Here is a 19,682-nt window from a genome sequence, read left to right on the forward strand (position 1 = left end):
CCCGCCAGATACGCAGATTATTTTCCGCGATCGGTAATGTAGAGAGTTAACTTATGAACGAATGATAATGTTGCTGGAATTTTTAATTTCAACATTACTACTGCGTCGATAAAGAAGCTCTTTGAGCAAATATACATAATATATTATTCGGCACGTGTGCTCGTGTCTCTCTTTATTTCTTCTGTGAACGAGAAATTTTCGACAAACGCTCTATGTTACGGCAACAAAGAATTGTTGAAGAACGAGAATGGCAAAACTCAATTCGTATTATACACTGTGTCCACTTATTGACCAGCAGAATTTACTAGGAGTCGAGAAAGACAAGGAACCGGGTTGTGCGATAGTAACTCTTGGCAGAAATATAGTGATACGATATAAAGTGAGATATTTTGGCTGATACTTTAAGTTTTTACTATGTTAAATCTATCGAGGGCTTTAATCGATTCGTACGTATTTACAGCTGCAGGACTTGAAACAAATCAGCAGCTGGTCGAGCAAGGAAAAATTGACCACACAAGTCATCTACGACAGGTCTAAGGAACGTTATGTTGCTGCATTCAATGAGAGGAAGATACGAGTTTGGTCGGAAGAGGAGACAGACTTGAACAACGTGAAAGGATACAAGTTTCAGTCGCCACTTTACGCTATTTTACAATACAATGACGATCTGCCACCCATTCTAGTTCAACAGAACGGAGCTACTGCTTCTCTAGAGTGGGCGATTGCAAACAGGAAGACATGGACGAGCAAGGGTATAACTAAAGCTAAGGAAAAGTTATTAGATTGTCAATTGATATATTTAAATGGAAAGACGAGTTTGTTTTGCTTAACAAAGATAGAGGAGGTCTACAACTATATAGTAGTCAAGTTAGAAGATGACACTTGCTTAGAAAGAGCGGATATTATCAGAAGGATAGAATTAAAACGAAGATCAGAAGCTCTTGTGGGACACGTGGTGGTACACTACAAAAACAATGCGTATCTGTTAACTTTATGTATGTGTGATTGATTGTTATCAATTCAAAATTTAATTTTTTTTTTTTTTTTTTTATGATAAGATGTATTCATCGATATTGTGGTATTATTTCAGGGTCGCACGGTAGATTGTACAGTCACTTCTTGACAGGGACATCCTCCGATCCAGAATCTAGCAAGCTGATCAGTGTAATTACTAATATCAATACAAACTATCCTGTGGTGATGACGCACTTGAACGAAACAACTATAGCGATTTATGGTGCTGATGTTACGGACGAGGGCGCAATACTAATGATATACAATGTACAGTTCAAATTAATACAAGCGGCGCAAAAGTTAAAACTCTATACCAACGATGCCAAACTCTGGAAGGTGGAAGATAAATTATTGCTCGCGGCAAACAGACATTTGGCCGTCGCGCCTTATCATCTTGCACCGCAAAGAATAGCCGCTATGTTGGGCTCTTCTTTGCACTTCAAGAACGACGAAAATGAGGCGGATGATATTGTTGTGATACAGGAAGCGACGGTGGCTCAATGGGACAAGAGCCAAAAGTGGACAAAGCACTCGTCGATAGACCGAATACCTTCAAATATCTCTAAACAGATCCATACTTATTTGAACGAGGGATGGAGCGACGCTGTAATACAAGAGACATTGATCCCATCCCTGACAGAATCTGGCGATGTCGTGTCGATTCGCTGGTGTCTCGACACATTTAAAGATTTGCCAGAAAAGTTGCTGGTGGATCTTTTGGCATTTGGCTTGAATCGTCCAGACAAGGTATTCGTTCCTGTGCAAAATGGTACAGATAGTGGTGCATCAAAGGTTAATAATCTTTATTCGAGAAACAGTTTTCTAGATAAAGTATTTAGTATCAGTTACTCTAGTGCTTCTCTGTTACCTCATTTGAAAACCGGTTTAACATTTGACAACGTGCTTAAGCTGTTGGAATATTTAATGTATAAATTGAATGAGGAAATAGATTCGTTTGACAATAATTTGGAGCCAAGTGATCAGCAACTGTACGAGTGGTCCTGTATGCTTCTCGATTCTCACTATCAACATTACCTATTATCACAAGATGCACATGTTTTAGAGCTTCTCAATAGGCTAAATTCCATCTTAGAAGAACATGTAAGTGCGTCAAAATTATTCTCTATGTGTATAACATATTGTCTCTTCTTTATTTAATAAAAATTATTTAGTTTCAGTTCCTGCAAGATCTTGAAAACTTGAGGCCCATGATAGATAGGACCAATAATGGAAAATCATTAAAATCTTCAAGAAAACACAATAAATTTTACTCTATAGAAGAAATAAAACTTTATTAAATTATAAATACGAGAGATACGTACATATCTTTCATCCGGTATAGATAAAGTATGAAGATGTACTTTTTATACATATTTTTCCATTAGTTTGACGCCACAGATGTAAATTGTATAAACGCTACTCAAAAATAATTAACATTCAAAAAAGTTCATTGTTCATTTAGCATTTTATTTTATCTGTCTTCTCATTTCATATTGGAGGTAAATAAGATATCCAAGGCAGATATTAAGCTGTGCAAATTACAGCGATGTTATCTCTTTATTAAATCGCAAGTAAATTCTACATTCTCTCTAAACTAGACAGAAGATTTAGAAATTTACAGATACTGTCCAGATTTTCAACATTACAACTAGTTTAATTCATCAATGTATGGAACATCAACTAGATTGCCGATCGCGGCCATCGACAATTTTCCGCTACCGAGTTTCCCGGCAACCTGAAAGCAAAAGAATAAAATTATTTATTATATTTGTTGAGCATAAATATGAATTTTTTTATATGGTATATACGCGAGGAATCAGGCTAAAAAAATATTTCTCTAAAATTATGCAAAAGATAATTGTATACAAATTGTATACAAAAATCTCAGGACAAATGATGTAGGTAGTGAAATCTGAACGTACCGATTTGATTTCGGATGCAGTTATTTTGTCCACTTCCGCAACGAGAGCAGACGGCTGATATACGCGTTTTTTAAGAATTACTTGCTGTCTCAGATTCTCCAAGAGCGTAGATTCATTTTCCGCGGCGTACAATATCTCTGCTTTCAACGTGGCCTTACCGCGAGCGATATCAGCATCGGAGAGCTTCGGCGATCTCAAATATGCAGCGGCAGCTTTAGTTACCTACGGAATAACATTTTTTTACCATACATGTGTGTGCCAGATAAAAAAATTATTTAAGATTCATCATTTTTACGAGCGATAGAAAAACATACAGAACCGGCGACTTTGGGTACGGAAGACAAAACGAAACCAAATAGTCCAGAATCGCTGTAGGAGGCGTTGAATGCCGAAATTGCAAATTCTTCAGCGCTTGCCGCGCTGGATGCATCCCTCTGCAACGGAGAAACGCTCGAGCCCCATTTCACACGCGGACCAGAACAGATGGCTCTCTGCAGGACAGCGTAAGCAAGAGCATCTTTCTCCTTGTTCAAACCCGTGGTTTCAACAGCTACCGCTACAGTGGACAACTCGGAGGATCGATCTTTGCGAAGTTCTCCCCCGTGATACTTGGCAGGTTTCACGGCATTATCACTTGATTTTACATTCAGATTCGTAGCAAACTGAGATACGTCCAACAGTGACGCACCTGTTGCGACAACCGCGCAATTGGAGCCAGTGAACCAGTTGTTGATGAAATGTAGTAACTGTAAAGAAAATAAAAAATAAGCTTGTTTCTTACAATATTAGTGTGCATTACATATACATACAGCTTCTCTATCGAGCTTTCCAAGTTGTCTCTTTGGCGAGTACAGGGAATAGCCTAATCCAGTGCGATAGGCTGCTTTGTGTAACAATTCTAATACACGAGTTGTTTCAGGTATCATGGAAAGTTCATAGCGCAGCCTGGGTAGCTGATCGGATAGTTCCCATGGTTTGATAACTTGTTGTGTAGCGACATCCTCCAGAAATGGCAAAGCTTGGTCTCTAATATTACATAATACAAGAATATATAAATGCTTAGAACTTGATATACAAATTTTTTTAATAAAATGCTACTTACAAATTATTTCTTGTAATTTGTAATGTGTAAGCAATACTTTCGCGATCGGTGGTAGCAGTTAAGTTTCCACCGAGTTGTTGGATATTTCTGGTTATCCCAAAGGTGGTTGATCTCGTAGTACTCAGACCAGCAGTAATACGAAGATGATGTGCTATACCTTGTGTGTTATATGTCTCATTGCGCGAGCCAGCTCTAAATATAAAAACAATTGTAAGAAAAAATCATTTTATATAATGTAATAATATATTAATTATTAATTTATCATTTCCATACCTGAAAACAACAGATACTTGAGCTATGGGACTAGTATTATCGACTGCAGCGACGGTTACTTTATTGTTCGACAACACCTGGAGCTCAGGGACTGCTGTGCTGGAACATTGAGTTGCTGCCGCTACTGTGTAATGTCTTACCTAAAGTAATAAATACAGAATATAAAAGTTACAGAAATATGCTCTGAAAAAGAGACAAAATGTATAATTTAATTGTAAAATATTTAGAGAACGTCATTATTTAGAATTCTTTCATCTGTACAAAAACATTTATACAATTAAAGAACGTTTTAAATGAGACAATGTAAGTAGAATTGCACGTTTGTGAAACGTATCACAATCGAGTAAAAATAATTTGAAAATAATTTGAAAATCATTTCAACATCGACGAGACGCATGGTGTGTGTGTGACAGCTGCAATCATTTCCTGGGAAACTATTCGGGCGATTTAAAAATTGTCACACAGTTGACACATACGTATCGCTCTTTTACATAACATCTATTATGGGCAAAGGTAAATGATGAATGATACGATATCCGGCAAGAAGCATGATCATCGAGATACGCGCTCATAAAACTTGCCATACCGTGGAATTACGAAGAACGGGCGATCGTACAGCGGAGCAGGCCATTTTTCGTGCCTTCCGTAATAACAGAAGCGCAAACCAGACAGACGTAGACGACTGACACGGCGCCATTAACCGTACAGACCGCACACGAGAACATGTCGGTAAAGCAGAACTCGTTCTTACCGAGCGTATGCACAATTTGCTCGACTCTGGAGAAAACCGCAGAGATGTGCAAAATGCGGGTATCCAAAAATTTATTTAAAATAGAAAATGCAAAATAGTTGCAACATTTCCATTTACAAATGCAAAATACAACATAATTTTTAAACATCCATTTAAAATAGGAAATGAAAAATAGACATTTTTAAAATGGTTTTTTCAAATAAAAATGATTTTTTTAAATATTTATATTCTTATATATTTATTTATATTTAAATTCTTATCCTTATTATCTATTGGATTAAATATTACATATCTTATTCGTTCTTAAATATTTAATCTAGGATTTATTTTACAATGAATATTTTGCAATGCAATATGTATATGTTTACATAAATATTCATTTATTGATATTTATAACTAAAATATATTATCGATATCTCGATTAATTTTTGTATTTGCAAAAAAAAAAAAAAAAAAATAATTTAAAATAGAAAATGGAATGATGAAAACTATTGAAATGGAAATGTAAAATGGCATTTGAAAACATATGTATCTTAAATGCAACATATACAAAATACACATTTTATATTTTACATTTCCATTTTAAATGCATTTATTTCAAATAATGCATATCTCTGGAAAAAACAAATATTTTATTGACATTTAATATTTTATTTTGTCGCTCTTCTCTCTGTTATTCTCTTAAAAAATAATAAAATAATTGATTAATCATACCATCCACAAATTAAATTGTCGCGGTTATCAAATTGATTTGGGTTCGAGTCTTCGCTAAGTTGGGTTTGAATCTCGACTAAGTTCGATTAGCAGTAAATAGGTTATGAATTGTGCTTGGCTAAGATCCAAGCAAGTTTAAGTAATACGAAGAAAACCACGAATATGAATATAATAATAAATAATTGTAAGCAAACAGTCGCAAATTTATTAAAAGATGTCGGTAATCTTTCGAGAAGGTACGCAACTACTGTAGCCGATTATAAAATCACCTGGACGCGACCTGAACCAGTCTCACGCTTGTCACCCGAAAGATCTGGTGATCAAGGATTAGAAATTGATGTTAAACCAACAGATCTTAGCAAGGCCTACGCTGAATCGCCTGAATTGAAAGAGTAAGTATATAATTAATAAAAAAAATTTTAATCTGAATCATGTGTTCAATGGGTTATTTATATCTTATAATGTTTTTATGTCAGTGCCAGCGACATTGTTAAAAAAATGTTCACCTTACAATTTTTACGTCCCAAAGAAACAAAGAAGATGAGAAAGATAAAGATATTGGAATTAGTAAAGAGACATGAATTAGACAATTTATCACCGGAAGCTCAAAGTAATATACAATTCTAATAAATAATATCGATTATTATGAAGTAACAAAAAATAACATCTACTATTGTCTTTCTATTTTTAGTTGCTGCTTTCACTAGCCAAATACATGAGTTGCAAGAGTTTATAAAAAAATATCCCAGGAACTCAAAGTCAAAAGTGCATTTGAAAATAGCGATCGATAAGCGAAGAAAAATATTGAAACATTTGCGAACCTGGGATTATAGACGTTTTGAATGGGTTTTGGAGAAACTGAATCTTATTTATAAACCACTACCCGAGTAAGATAAATGTTTTATTAAATAATACTTTCCTATTTTGAGAGATTTTACATGTCACATGTATAATATGTAAATTATAGAATTAATGTTCTATATATGTATATATATAAAATATATTTTATAGGCTACCACTTCAGATTACTAGAAAAGAATCTTTAAGACGATTAACGGAAAAGCATTGTGACAAACTTGTGCAGAATAAATTAAATGTTTACAAAAGAGAACTGAAAATGTTACAAAAAGATTTTTACATAGAGAAAGCGGAGAAGCTTGCGTTTATTAGAGAAGAAGAATTAGCTTGTGGATTACAACCATCAGTAAGTGAAGAGGATATTGCAAAGGCTAAAGGAAAAGTGAAGGAATATTAAAAATAATATATAAATATATATTTTTATTATAATTTAGAAACGACATGCAAAATTAAATGATATTTATGTCATCATCAGTGTGTATACTTTTAAATCACTTTGTACTTTGTCAATTCCATCTAATTATACATTTGCTTGTAATATTTGAAATTTACAATAATCAATCATTTATTGTAATAATCATTAAATCTATTAATTTTGTGCAAGATTCTGTTTATTTAAATTAATTTCTAATTCACCCAAACTTAATAAAGATATTTCTCTGTTATCGAGTTAATCTCATTAGACATTTAATTTTTAGTCAATTGCTATATTTATATATTTAATGAAAAATTATAACAATTAAAATTTTAGGGCTGTATACAGAATTTGCTTTTATCAATAAATTCGCGTATTTAGCATCATTTATACTATAAAATTTTATCGACAGATATACGTGTAAATATAAATTTATTTTTTAAGCATAAAATAAAATTATATTTACGTAGTCCTTCAAATACTTTTTGAGGTGCGTTCCACTTAACTCTCATGAAATTATTTTCTCCTTGTTTTTCACTGAAGATCAAACAAAGATAGATAATACCTCGCGTTGAGATTATCAAGTGGAACGTATTAAAGGTTCTGAAGAAACTTTTAATTGGCCAATTAAAACAAAGGAATTTTTGTCCTTTTGCTTTGATAAGCCAATCAAATGACTTGGATGTGCGTATAGAAGACGCTATTAGCGCTAATGGTGTCATTCTATCTTTGTTACTCATTAAAAGTTGAACAAAGATAGAACGATGCTGTTAGCGCTAATAGCGTCTCCCCGAACGCGCCCTCTGAATGTTAGAGCGCTAGTAGCGTTAAACTCGAACGCATCAAATGTGTACAACCTAACCTAAAATATACAATTTGGAGTATCAAAGATGGTGATTATTTTATAAAATATTTGGAATCATACTTTTACTAAAAGAAAAAAATAATAAAATAGAATAAAGCATGCCAAAAGTACGACGAAGCAAAAAGCCACCTCCCGATGGCTGGGAGCTGATCGAACCAACTCTGGAAGAACTGGAGCAAAAGATGCGCGAAGGTACGTTTGCTTTGTTAAGTTAATCAAGTTTTATCAAAGTTAATCAAATTTTAAGGAAGAGAATGCTTTTTAATATACGATTTATTTTGTTACAGCCGAAACGGAACCTCACGAAGGCAAAAGGAAACAAGAATCTTTGTGGCCGATATTTAAAATCCATCATCAGAAGTCTCGTTACATATATGATCTATTTTATAGAAGAAAAGCAATAAGTCGCGGTGAGTTGTCATATAATTTTGACATTTAATTAATAATTAAAAGTCGCATCTCTCTGACTTATCTGTATTTCGATTTCAGAATTGTACGATTACTGCTTGAATGAAAATATCGCGGATAAAAATTTAATCGCCAAATGGAAGAAGGTCGGCTATGAAAACTTATGTTGCTTACGATGCATTCAGACAAGAGATACAAATTTTGGTACAAATTGCATCTGCAGAGTGCCAAAGGGTAAACTCGAGGAAGGCCGAATAGTAGAATGCATACATTGTGGTTGTAGAGGATGTTCGGGTTGAATGTTTCCTGTACACGTAAGGCACTTTCTTTTTATTATTATAAAATTACATTGTCTTGTACAATAAAAATAATTCTTGTATCTTATTTAATTATCAAACTCCATTTCTTGATAAATCGAGCGGCAAAATACAGCGGCGTTTGCACACGCCAATCATATGTGACACATTTGTTTTCAGATTCGACATTCACTCGCAGTATGTGAGCATTTTTTCGAAAGGCTGAGATCATAATGTTTGTACCGCAACGCATTCTTGGCAGGCGCATCAATTTCTCGTCACCGTCCATGAAGATTTTTCCTTGAGATGTGATCATTAATGATGCCCTTCTTTTTAAAGTGTCGTGACTGTCTTGTGGATCATAAACTAACGCAATACCTTCGTCATCGTCTCCTTCTAGGGGCGAAACTTCTAAAAACTATATCATAAATATTATAGATAAATTTCACAACAGAACCAAAAAAATATAAATAATAAAATTCTATTGCATGCAATCACCTTGAATTCGATTATGTGATTTGCATCAAACTGAGGACCATGTGAAAACAATGTGCTTACAGTGTCTGAAACTTTTGCAGCCGTTTTACCATTAGTAGTAATTGTGTAATGTTTATTATCGAGTTCCCAGCCTACAATTGTAAATAATTTTTACATTATTACATTAATATTGCATATTAAATACAAAATAATTTCCAAAGTTATTTATCTGTTAATTCAAATTATACTATATCAAAAAAATGATATCTATTTTGTACTTTTTATATATCGGAGAAAAGTTTTAGTTTTAATGTAGAAATTATACGTCCATTTTTTTTTATACATACTATACGGTGGTATAGAAGTCTTTGCAACATGATGTACACTTCTCGCTACATTGTCCGCTTGTATCCTGACTCTAAGCGTAACTGGCTGATTAACAGGTATATTTCTAATGAAGCAGAAAGTTTCAGATCCTTTGTACACCGTCTCGAACTCGCACCATGTCGGATTAAGAATTTCCCCGTTTGTTTTCTCTACGACAAATATTTGTTCCTCGGCGGTGTATTCCGGATTAGTTATGTGCCATTTAACAAATAAACCCGCTGGTCTCTCCTCGATATTTGTTATCTGAACAGGTACCGTGCGAGATATGCAGCCAAACTTCGATATTTGTTCGACGATCTCTTCCTTACAAGAGTTTAGTGGGCGATCAAAATTTATATTTGGAAGCTCTTCGGAATATGGCACTGCTGGTATCCTTAATAATGATTTATATAACGTTTAATAATTATCTCGATAATCTTTACATTGTAATCGTGAATACACTCACCTGCCTATATCATTACTGGCAGCAATTATCTTTCCGAATCTGTTTGCGTTATATCGATGTGGATGCTGTAACATATTTTCGCTCATAGATATGATGTTCTGTGCATTTTGTATCTGTGCCTCCACCTCCTTTCTACAAGCTCTCAGTGGTATTAGACTCTCACACTTGTAAATCTCTGTTTCCAATATCAATTCTTCACGTCTCTTGTTGATTTCATAGCACACATCATCTAATAAAGATTGAAACGTCCCGTCTATATCTTTTAATGTTTTCATCATACTATTTTCTATCTGAAAAAAATCCAATTTCCTCATGTTATTATAGTTCCCAAGCAAATAGCAATTTTAATAAAAATTAATATATTCTAAGAATATTTACCTGTTGATCAGCATTGTCAAGCTCCTGTAATTGGTAATTCAATTTTGTTACGTACTCCTCTACAGACTGTATAATGCCTTTGATATTTTCTTCTACATTTTGTGACAGTACTTCTTTTTGTGTGAAAGTACCTTCTGCATCAAGCTGTGCTATGTTTGTATCACATTTTTTATCATTTCGTTCACATTGATTTAACTTTTTTAATGCATATGTTAATTTTGTCAACAGTTCTTCCTTCTTTGTCTTTTCATTACCATTGTTGGATATCACAGAATTGTTGCTATTTGGTATTAATGGTTTTATCATATATCTGTTTAATAATTCATCACGATTGTCAACTTGGCCTATTTCCGACTTATCTGATAGGTTTTGGTTGGTCAGTGTTTCTAAAATTTGTTCCATATCTGAAAAAAACATTCAATGATTTAAATTAATATTTATGATTGCAAAATATTAATGAAATTCATACATGTATTTATAAATATTTCGTAAAAATTGCATTAAATTTCCTACATTAATTACAGATATCGTTTTATTAAATTGTGCCATGAATATTTTGCATAGTAATCATAAGTGTTAGCTTGAACTTCTTTCTCGGCAAAGGTCTGAGTTTGTTGATTATTTAATATTAAATATCTCTTCAATCTTTTTTCCGAATACTTTGCTAAATGATCTTGCAATTTAGTGTTCCTTTCATTATTATTACATCGAGCATTATTTTCGTTATAATACTTATTTGGTGTCAGCAACATGCCGTTCCAATAATCTTCATCATTACAATTGTGCAAAGATGCTTGTGTACTAATTCCTATAACTTGCCAAGAATATTTTATGCTGCACATTTTGTATGAAGACTTGCCCTCCGTATTATTATCATTTAACAAATCTTGTAATAAAGTGTGTGATGTTTGTGTGCTTGTTCCAACAACTTGCCAGGAATATTTTATTTTACAATCATAAGGCTTTTTGCTATGCCATTCCATATTTGTTACTTTGCGTTCATATTCTTTTCTTTGAGTAGATGGCATCCAATTATCTGCTTCCCATGAATATTTAATGTCACGTATGATTTCATATGAATTGTATTTGTGATGATTTTCTGTCGCAGACTCTATTACTGTATTATTGCTTTTTTTATTAGCAGGAATTTCAATAGCATCTTGCATCTTGATTGAACTGATGTTATCAGTGGAAGACCAATTAGTATTAGTGGACTCTAAATGAGATTGTGAAAAATGTGACAAGTTTTTTTCTAACAGATTATCATTCTCATAATGTAATACATTTATTTCATATTCGCTATTATCAATATTGTAAATAGGTTGTGAATGGTTTGATGCTAATCTAGATATCAATTTTTTCCTATTTTCAATATTTACAAATGTTTTTTTGTTTTCAAACTTGAAACTGGGCATTGATTGTATCGATACTGTGGAAATGGTGTCTGTAAAATCATGGAAGGATTGACTTTGCAACGATACAGTTGATGGTTTGCTAATAATATTACTGATTGGTGTTTCTATTTTTGGCACAACTGCAGGCTCATTTTCATATCTTATCTGATTTTCTTTCATTTGTGACAGATCACATTTTCTTGACAGTTTTATGGATTTTGAACTTATCTTGTGTAAATTTTCTTGCCTTTTTAACGGTTGCACAAGTACTGTATTGGGGAAATGTAACATGTTATTTTTTTTCTTGCAGCATAATCTCTTTGAAGGAGATGAATTTTGCAGAATTCTTTTCTTAATACTCAGAGAGGATGTCTTTCCAGAAATAGTATATTTTGTACTTTGATTCCTATGTTTCCAACAATTGAGTTTTCTCACCTATATGGTTTCAAGTTTGAAATATAAAGTAATTGATATTTTAAAACAAACTTTTTAATATTCTTCAAGCAAATTTGAAAATATGTACATATAATAAAAAAAGAAAAAAAAAATACATTTTTCAAAGAATATAAAGAAAGATATTTTGATTGACCTCAAGTAAATTTTCCAAAGGATTATACAATGTATGCGATGGTGTTTCCGAGAACAGCAATGCAGGATTATTTCTGTAGTTTTGTATCTTCAGAATCTGAAGTTTATTTTCTGACAAGGGAATGTTAAAACTCTTGAAGGGTACAGGTTTTATAACAGGAATCATTACATTTTTAGTATGCAACATTACAACTGGTATAATCATCCTTTTTTTCTGCAGATTAGCAACATTTAAATATCTGCCTATTATCACAACTTGGTCACCCATTGAACTCTCTTCTACGGTAAAGGATATATTATATCAAAACATATGTTTTAAATAGTAATTATTATATTTTTTTTTCACTATATATATATCTAATATTTTTCATTATAACCTAGATGAAAATACAAAACATTTAAATATCAAAAACTAAATGCAGAATTAAAAATATTTTTTCTTTCCAATACGTTTGCATTTTACAATTCTCAAAATATATATAATTGATGACAAAGCTTATTTAAAAAGTTTAATTTAAAACCTTTCAATGACGCACGTTATTGTCCCTTAATTAAAGCATTGTCTCATCATGTTGACATAATTGTCAAAAGTGATGACTGATTAGGAAAACAAAACTTTATATGTAAATTCATCGTGCATCATTTAAAAATCACACTTAAAAATCATGATTCGTAAGAGAAAATGATCGAGGAAGATATATATTGGGATATATACATGCACATATATAATTTTAATATACTCACAGAATTTAGAACTTGGCTTGCAGGTAAATAATAAAAAACCTAGAGATCTATGTGGCAAGAATTGACGAGAAAATACACGAGAAAAATTTGGAGAGTGAACAATATTTTGTCAAAGGAGATTATAACATTTGAAATGCACGCTTAATCGCGAGTCTCATCCACGGGCGGTGCATCTTGTTGCACTGAATCGTTCTAAATATAACCAATGCAGACATGATATCATGCGGTATAAAATATAGATAATTACGCGCAAATCTTGCTTCGCGTAATATTTAAATATGCTATATATTACAGATTTATTACGTATCATTTACGGTAATCTATATATATATATATTTTTTTTTTTTTTACATAATTATCAAGAAAATAAATCCATATTTCTAATTTACATGAGTTTTTATATAGGATATGTACATAGAAAAATTATTAATGCTCTCACACACACATATATATATATATATATATATACATACATATATATTTATTTGTATATGATAAAGTACATTGTCATTGCATTATATGTATTATATACATTGTATTATATTTGAACATTATGATACAATCTGTTATCACACAATCCTCCCTGATATTAAAATAAAATCAAAATGTAGAACGTAACAACTGTACATAAGAAATAAAAATAATAATAACAATATATATATAAGCAGAAAAGTTATAAGTTAACATCATATAGTCTTTAATATTTTTTTAGACAATTTTAGCTCACTTTATCTCGACTAAATCTATGATAAATATATTCACAAGTAATTTGCAAAGGGGTTTCATTTAAAACTTTGTCAGAATCTAAATTTTTTATCACAAATGTTTGCAAATATTTATGCTAGATAATATAATACATGCCAGAATATATATTTTAAAAATCCCTCACTATAAAACTGTTTTATCCGCTGAATCTTACTACAAAAGGATGAAAAAATTATGTGATAAAACATGCGCTAAAGTGCATGCATGTAATTAAAGTTTTGTAGAGAATTACGAATAGTGCGAAAATCTTTGTTAATTTTGTCTCTTTAAAAGTTGATCAATTTGTGTTTTGTACATTTCCTTAATATCCTCTAGGTCCAATCGCAATTCCTGATTCTCTTCAACCTTTTCGCCGTACATTTGCAACAGTGCGTCATATCTAGTTTGCGTCTCTTTGAGGTTTTCATTAAGCGCCTGTGTTTCCGCGACTTTTATATTTAAATCCTCAACTTTTAAAGTTAACGTTGCCAGTTCGGAATTCAACGCATCCCTTTCTATATTCCGTCGAGACAGGTCCCACTGGAGTTGCTGTATTTCACCTGCAATGATAATAAAATAAAGATTGGCAATATTAAATATAATAAAGATTACTGATTACTATTGAATGTGTATAATATTTACCATCCCTCTGTTTTAATTGTGCCTGTAAATTTTCAAAGATTGACGTACTACTCGAGCCCGCTCTGATGCTTTCATAGGACATTGGAGGAAATCTTCCAGAGCTGTTATCAAATACTGAATCGTTAAACTGAAAAAGGAGAAAATTTTGGATGACATACAAATATATGAACCATCAATCCCAATATCTCAATAATATTATAACATTTATACATACAGCTGGCCAGGCACTATTCGCACTACTAATAGATTCTTGTCCTATACTGAGAGTAGGACTATATCGTGATTCCTCATCAGTATTTTGCTGCTGTTCCAATAATGCGTTATTTCTTCTTCGTTCCGCGTCAGTCGCTGCTTTCTCTACAGCTAATTTATTCTCTAATGCATCTATCTCTCTTTTTAGTTCTTGCACATAATCGGAATGAGTCTGCTCAAGAATTTTTATTGCGTCTTGATGTCTGCAATTTGAATACAAAATAATAAATTGTAAATAAGTTATAAATTGATAATATTATCATAAATGTGTCTATATATTCTAAATACTCACTGCTTATTTTGCTCGGATAATTTCTCAATTTCTTCTTTTAATTTATCAGATGCTTCCTGCAACTTTACCTTATCTTTTTCTTTCAAATTGAGCTTTGATTCTAACTGCGACTCTTTGGACTTTAAATTGACATTTTCTTCTCTCAAAAGACGATCCATTTCCATTAAATTTTCGACTTTCGATTGCAATTCAATATTTTTCTCCGACAGAATCTTCTCCTGCTTCATAAAGCTATTGGATTTATGTAGTAAATTTGCTTGAAGTTGTTCCAGTTGCCGTAATAAAGGTTTTGTTGCTATTGAGACAGATTCAGATAATTCTTCACTCCTGGCTTCTGCTGCTTCTAACCGTTTAAGCAATTCGCTGTTTTCGTGTTTGAGAAACTCTTCCCTTCTATATCATGAAAAAAATAAATATATACTGTATACTTGAAATCAAAAAATTAACTATATAATCTCTATATAGTATACACTATATTTACTTGACATGAGTTTCCTCAGCTTGACGGTACTTTAGTTTTAAATTCTCCACTTGTGCAAACAGTTGACACGATTCTCCTGCATTATCCACTGCTTCTTTCAATTCTTCCTCCATAGCTTTCAAAGTTTCCTTTGTTTCTGTCAATTCTCTGTTATACAGAAATTTTTATTTTTATTTTTATTTTTAACACATGCAGCGTTTATTTTATACTTGAAAAATTAATTAATATATCTCTACTTACACTTTTGCAGCATCCAAGCTTTTCTTATAGGCTTCCATCTTATGTACTGTATTGTCCAATTTTTCTTGTAATGTAAATATCTCTTTCTCTTGCTTTTTTGTTTTCGCCGTCAGCGTATGAACGGCTTCTATTTGACTGCGCTCCACTTCCTCCTTTGCGTGCAATGATCGTTTTAATCTTTCCAATTCTGTATTCTGTTCCTCTATTTGCTCTCTGAAAATAATGATAGTGAGTAAGAGAAAATTACAATCGATTTATTCTCATTTGCTTCCTATATATATAGTTGCGCTTTTCTTTTACAATTAAAATCGATAAAAATAAAAATTAATCAAAGTACTTTTGACTTTTTATCGTCGCATCAGTCTCTTTCTCTTTCACCCGCAATTTTTTTATAATGTTGCTGTGTTGAAGTTGTTGTTTACTGAGTTTCTCGCCTTCTTCGCGAAGCTCTTTTATGATTTCATCCTTTTCAGCGTTTATACTAGACATCTCCTGCGACGACAAACGCGATGCTGCTTCTAACTTTAATTGATCTAAATTTTTTCTCAATTGATCGCGTTCTCTTATAGCTTGCTGAAATTTTCTCTCCAACGCTGATAAACGCTGCGTATATTCATCTGTGATTTGATTTATGTTTTGATTCTGCTCCGCATGTTTTTCAAAATTCTCGAGTTGTCTGTAAAAGAAACATATTTATTCATAATATTTATTTAAATTTTGTTTAAAGATATTTTGATATACAATTACGATAATCTTACTTTATTAAATTTGCATTTTGCTCATGTAATTCCATGTTTATTCTGCTCACATCGATTAACTTTGATTCTCTCGCTTCCAAAATCTCAGTCATCTCTTGCACACGTTTCAATAACTTTTCAATCTCCATATTCGCCTCATCCGATCCAATGCTGATTTCGCTCAATTCTCGGGAATGGCCTCTGGTCTTTAAAGTTTTCGTTAGCAAATCACTGCTTTTAGTCAATTGCAACTTTGCAGGACTCTGTCGCGATTGAGTCGAACTTGAATCTCCGTTTGGGCTGTTTACACAAACTATGTATATTTACTAATATTCTATAAAAAGATTAAATACAAGCACGCAATATTATTATACCTAGATATTATTTCAATATCACTCGATGTTGTGGTTTCTAATTCGTCTCCGCTTGTGTGTCCACTGGCCTGATCGGAGCCTATTTTTACGAGATCAGAACGACTGTAAAAAAGTAGATTTTTTCTTTTTACAAAACCATTTAATTTGAATAATACACATGAATATATAAATATAATATATAAATCGAGCAATATACCTTTCTGACGATATAGGTGAATTTTCTCGCTGTACTTCCGTGCAATGAGTCTCCATATCAATTATTTCACCCTTTTCGACCATAGCATCAGCCAGCATAGTTTTCACATAAGAACTAGCGGTTAAGGGTGTTTCTAGGTCCTTGGGACAATCATTCGTGCAAATCAACGTTGCATTATTTTCCAAACTGCTTTCTAGCAAAGTTCCTTCTCCACTTGAATCGGTAGATACTAAATATTGATCAGTATTACTCTCAATCATCTTCGTGTCCTCTACATTTTCGACTTGAGCATAATTGTCTGGATCTGGTGGTTCTATAGTGGTACTCATCAATTGAGAAAAGGTGGAAACGTCCAATTTTTCGTTTACTTCCTCCAATTGATGTTCCAATTTGCGGATTGGCTGTGTGGTAATCGGTTCGAGCGTTAAATGTAAATTATGTTTCTCTTTCAATGAATCAAGGCTCAAGTTCAATTTATTCTCGATGCAAGCTTTCGCCAACATTTGCCTATCGTCCGGACACGAATCGTGCATCCTTGTGGCTATTTTGACATTCATCTCAGCCAGTTCCATCTTGTTTTTAACAGCGTCCAATTGTTGTGGCTCGAGTATCGTCATAATTGTACCTTCGGAAGCCGAAGTATAAGAATCTTCGGCCAAACTCACCTCGTCCAATTCATCCGCGTCCGGTATCACCTCCACGCTTTCTGGACTAGTTTTCGAGCTATCTATCACTATTTGTGACGAGTTTTTATTCATGTCTAAACTAGAAAATACATTGGGTGATGGTGTGCTATCAACGCTGTAGAGACACGAATTGGTATTCAATGTTTTAACTTCTTCCATAGGAGATTCGTATGGAGAGATGTCGGAGGATGACGCTTGATCTCTACTCAGCGGCTGTAATAACATGTCTGCGCATTCTACGCACGGAGTCGCACAGTCATCTTCATTTAAAACAGGAGAGGACTCGGAATTCTTTGGATCTATCGGAGATAGATAAGGACTGCTGTCACTTTTCCAATCTCCTAAAACTTCCACGGAACTCGGGGACGTTACCAGACTGTCTGGTAATATCTCAACTGATTCGGAATTCACCTTGATGCCAATGAGGGAGGGACTTAAGGAATTAGTACCAGAATTAAGATCCGACTCTGGTGTAGTTGTACAATCTGTGTTAGATTGCGAACCAAGTATTTCGACGCTCTCCAAGCTCTTCTTATCACTCTCAGAGGAAACTGGGTTGGGTACTTTATGGAACACATTAGTGGGACTCGATGTTCGATTAGTATCATTGGTTTCTAATGTCTCATTATAATAATACTCTTCTCTTTCCTCTTCATCACTGCTCGTTGTAGAATCATCGTCAATATTATCCGCTGTTGGTGCATGGTACACTTGTTCCAAATCTAAACTGGCACTTTTAGTTACATTCTTTTTGGTATTAGTAAGAGCAATATTGTCTAGAGACAATTGTTCCGATGATATACAAGAATCCGATGCACTTTTATCAATAGATTCTTGAGATATGTTACGATTTATATTTACAGATTCACTGCTAACACTAGACTCTCCTTCATTTCTGGTATGTACAGATTCATCCTTTGTATCTTTTGTCAACAACTTTTCAGGAACAGAAGTAGAAGACACCATGTCGCATTGTTGTTCATCTTGACTGGCAGTACTTTGCAAGGACTTGGAATGTTTGATGCTCTTCCATGTATTGCTATCTATGATTTTTGGAGGTTCAAAAAACGAACCTGTAAAGCTACCCCAAATACTGCTTGAATTTTGTTGTTTTTGTGGATTGCTGTCACGTTTGTTGGCCTCCTCTTCGTTTTGCAATCCCCAGGTTGCGAAAAAATCTGACGTTTCATCTGCATGGGATTGAATAACCTTTGGCTCCTCCTCCTTGATATCTAAGGCCTTATCTATGGTCTTCTGAGCTCCCTTTAGAGCAGACTTTGCCAAATTGGCAAATCCTGTAGCATCAAACCAACTCATGTTTTATGCCTAAGGTAAGAAAAACAATATATAAATATATAAATTATTGGCTCAGTTTTTCTAATTATACATAAAGAGAAAGAGAGGGTGAGAGAAATATATATTTTTAATGCAAAAAAATCAATCTTTATAAGCAGCACTTGTCATAAACAAATATTGCTTACATGAAGTGCATGCAATATTAATTATGAAAAAATTCATGTATATTATTTAAATCAACATAGATCCTCGAGTGATTGTAAGATTGTTAGTTGTAGAATATTACAGAGCTTATACACAGCATGTAATATTTTCATGTAATTATCTACAAGCTCTTAAAAACATTGTTTAAGGATTCGTTGGGATTGCACTGTTTTACGTTATTGCACCGATACTATATTCTTCAACATATATCCATTTATCACGATCAACGTACATACATGACATTCTCCAAAGTAACGATTGTGATAGCGAGACGTTGGCGGTTTTTTCTCCTTCACTGATTACAGCCGACTTACGTGTTAACTGTCAAAGTGCATTTAGTAGCAGCCGACATGTTCGTGACGAGGTCATGCGTCGTTGTGGCAGGGTTGTCAACCTATACATAAAGTCACTAGTATTATCTAGTGACTTTAATATATATCACGTTACCGAACACCTGCTGTCAATTTTAGTTACTAGAATGTTGTGTGTCTGAGAGACTCTGTCGGT

The 19,682-nt window shown here is 33.2% G+C and overlaps 6 protein-coding genes across 8 annotated transcripts; 3 read left to right on the forward strand and 3 right to left on the reverse strand.

Annotated features, from left to right (window-relative positions):
- The first annotated feature begins 124 nt into the window (after window positions 1–124).
- On the forward strand, window positions 125–2,464 carry LOC140672460 (nucleolar protein 11). Its single transcript, XM_072904641.1, has 4 exons — window positions 125–379; window positions 461–995; window positions 1,091–2,115; window positions 2,187–2,464. The coding sequence occupies exons 1-4, from the start codon at window positions 248–250 to the stop codon at window positions 2,310–2,312; spliced, it is 1,818 nt and encodes a 605-aa protein (XP_072760742.1). The 5' UTR covers window positions 125–247; the 3' UTR covers window positions 2,313–2,464.
- A 74-nt stretch (window positions 2,465–2,538) lies between these two features.
- Uqcr-c2 (Ubiquinol-cytochrome c reductase core protein 2) lies at window positions 2,539–5,035 on the reverse strand. The gene is made up of 7 exons (XM_072904642.1): window positions 4,898–5,035; window positions 4,312–4,451; window positions 4,039–4,230; window positions 3,746–3,962; window positions 3,251–3,682; window positions 2,937–3,158; window positions 2,539–2,749 (listed from the first exon to the last, which is right to left on the reverse strand). Exons 1-7 carry the CDS (start codon window positions 5,006–5,008, stop codon window positions 2,663–2,665), a joined length of 1,401 nt encoding a protein of 466 aa, XP_072760743.1. The 5' UTR covers window positions 5,009–5,035; the 3' UTR covers window positions 2,539–2,662.
- Window positions 5,036–5,853: 818 nt separating this feature from the next.
- Window positions 5,854–7,237, forward strand: Bonsai (small ribosomal subunit protein uS15m). Its single transcript, XM_072904523.1, has 4 exons — window positions 5,854–6,168; window positions 6,253–6,386; window positions 6,468–6,663; window positions 6,788–7,237. The coding sequence occupies exons 1-4, from the start codon at window positions 5,939–5,941 to the stop codon at window positions 7,029–7,031; spliced, it is 804 nt and encodes a 267-aa protein (XP_072760624.1). The 5' UTR covers window positions 5,854–5,938; the 3' UTR covers window positions 7,032–7,237.
- A 648-nt stretch (window positions 7,238–7,885) lies between these two features.
- L(1)10bb (BUD31-like protein) lies at window positions 7,886–9,715 on the forward strand. Its single transcript, XM_072904524.1, has 4 exons — window positions 7,886–8,106; window positions 8,202–8,324; window positions 8,404–8,636; window positions 8,799–9,715. Exons 1-3 carry the CDS (start codon window positions 8,013–8,015, stop codon window positions 8,619–8,621), a joined length of 435 nt encoding a protein of 144 aa, XP_072760625.1. The 5' UTR covers window positions 7,886–8,012; the 3' UTR covers window positions 8,622–8,636; window positions 8,799–9,715.
- Window positions 8,638–13,284, reverse strand: LOC140672394 (uncharacterized). The gene is given in 8 exon segments (XM_072904525.1): window positions 8,638–9,036; window positions 9,117–9,247; window positions 9,443–9,855; window positions 9,928–10,217; window positions 10,306–10,723; window positions 10,822–12,134; window positions 12,289–12,566; window positions 13,032–13,284. Coding segments are annotated over 7 exon segments (3,165 nt in total). The 5' UTR covers window positions 12,556–12,566; window positions 13,032–13,284; the 3' UTR covers window positions 8,638–8,703.
- Window positions 13,285–13,877: 593 nt separating this feature from the next.
- Window positions 13,878–19,550, reverse strand: Tmf (uncharacterized). 3 transcript variants are annotated; one of them, XM_072904646.1, is made up of 11 exons: window positions 19,490–19,550; window positions 16,990–19,001; window positions 16,794–16,895; window positions 16,441–16,719; window positions 16,020–16,358; window positions 15,683–15,895; window positions 15,443–15,589; window positions 14,962–15,354; window positions 14,632–14,872; window positions 14,418–14,544; window positions 13,878–14,335 (listed from the first exon to the last, which is right to left on the reverse strand). In XM_072904646.1, the coding sequence occupies exons 2-11, from the start codon at window positions 18,990–18,992 to the stop codon at window positions 14,049–14,051; spliced, it is 4,131 nt and encodes a 1,376-aa protein (XP_072760747.1). In that variant the 5' UTR covers window positions 18,993–19,001; window positions 19,490–19,550; the 3' UTR covers window positions 13,878–14,048. The 3 variants fall into 3 exon arrangements, with proteins under 3 accessions (XP_072760747.1, XP_072760744.1, XP_072760745.1); XM_072904643.1 differs by having other exon boundaries at window positions 19,412–19,550; XM_072904644.1 differs by having other exon boundaries at window positions 19,408–19,544.
- Window positions 19,551–19,682: the final 132 nt, after the last annotated feature.

The sequence above is a fragment of the Anoplolepis gracilipes genome, chromosome 13, assembly GCF_047496725.1.
Source record: "Anoplolepis gracilipes chromosome 13, ASM4749672v1, whole genome shotgun sequence".
NCBI lineage: Eukaryota > Metazoa > Arthropoda > Insecta > Hymenoptera > Formicidae > Anoplolepis > Anoplolepis gracilipes.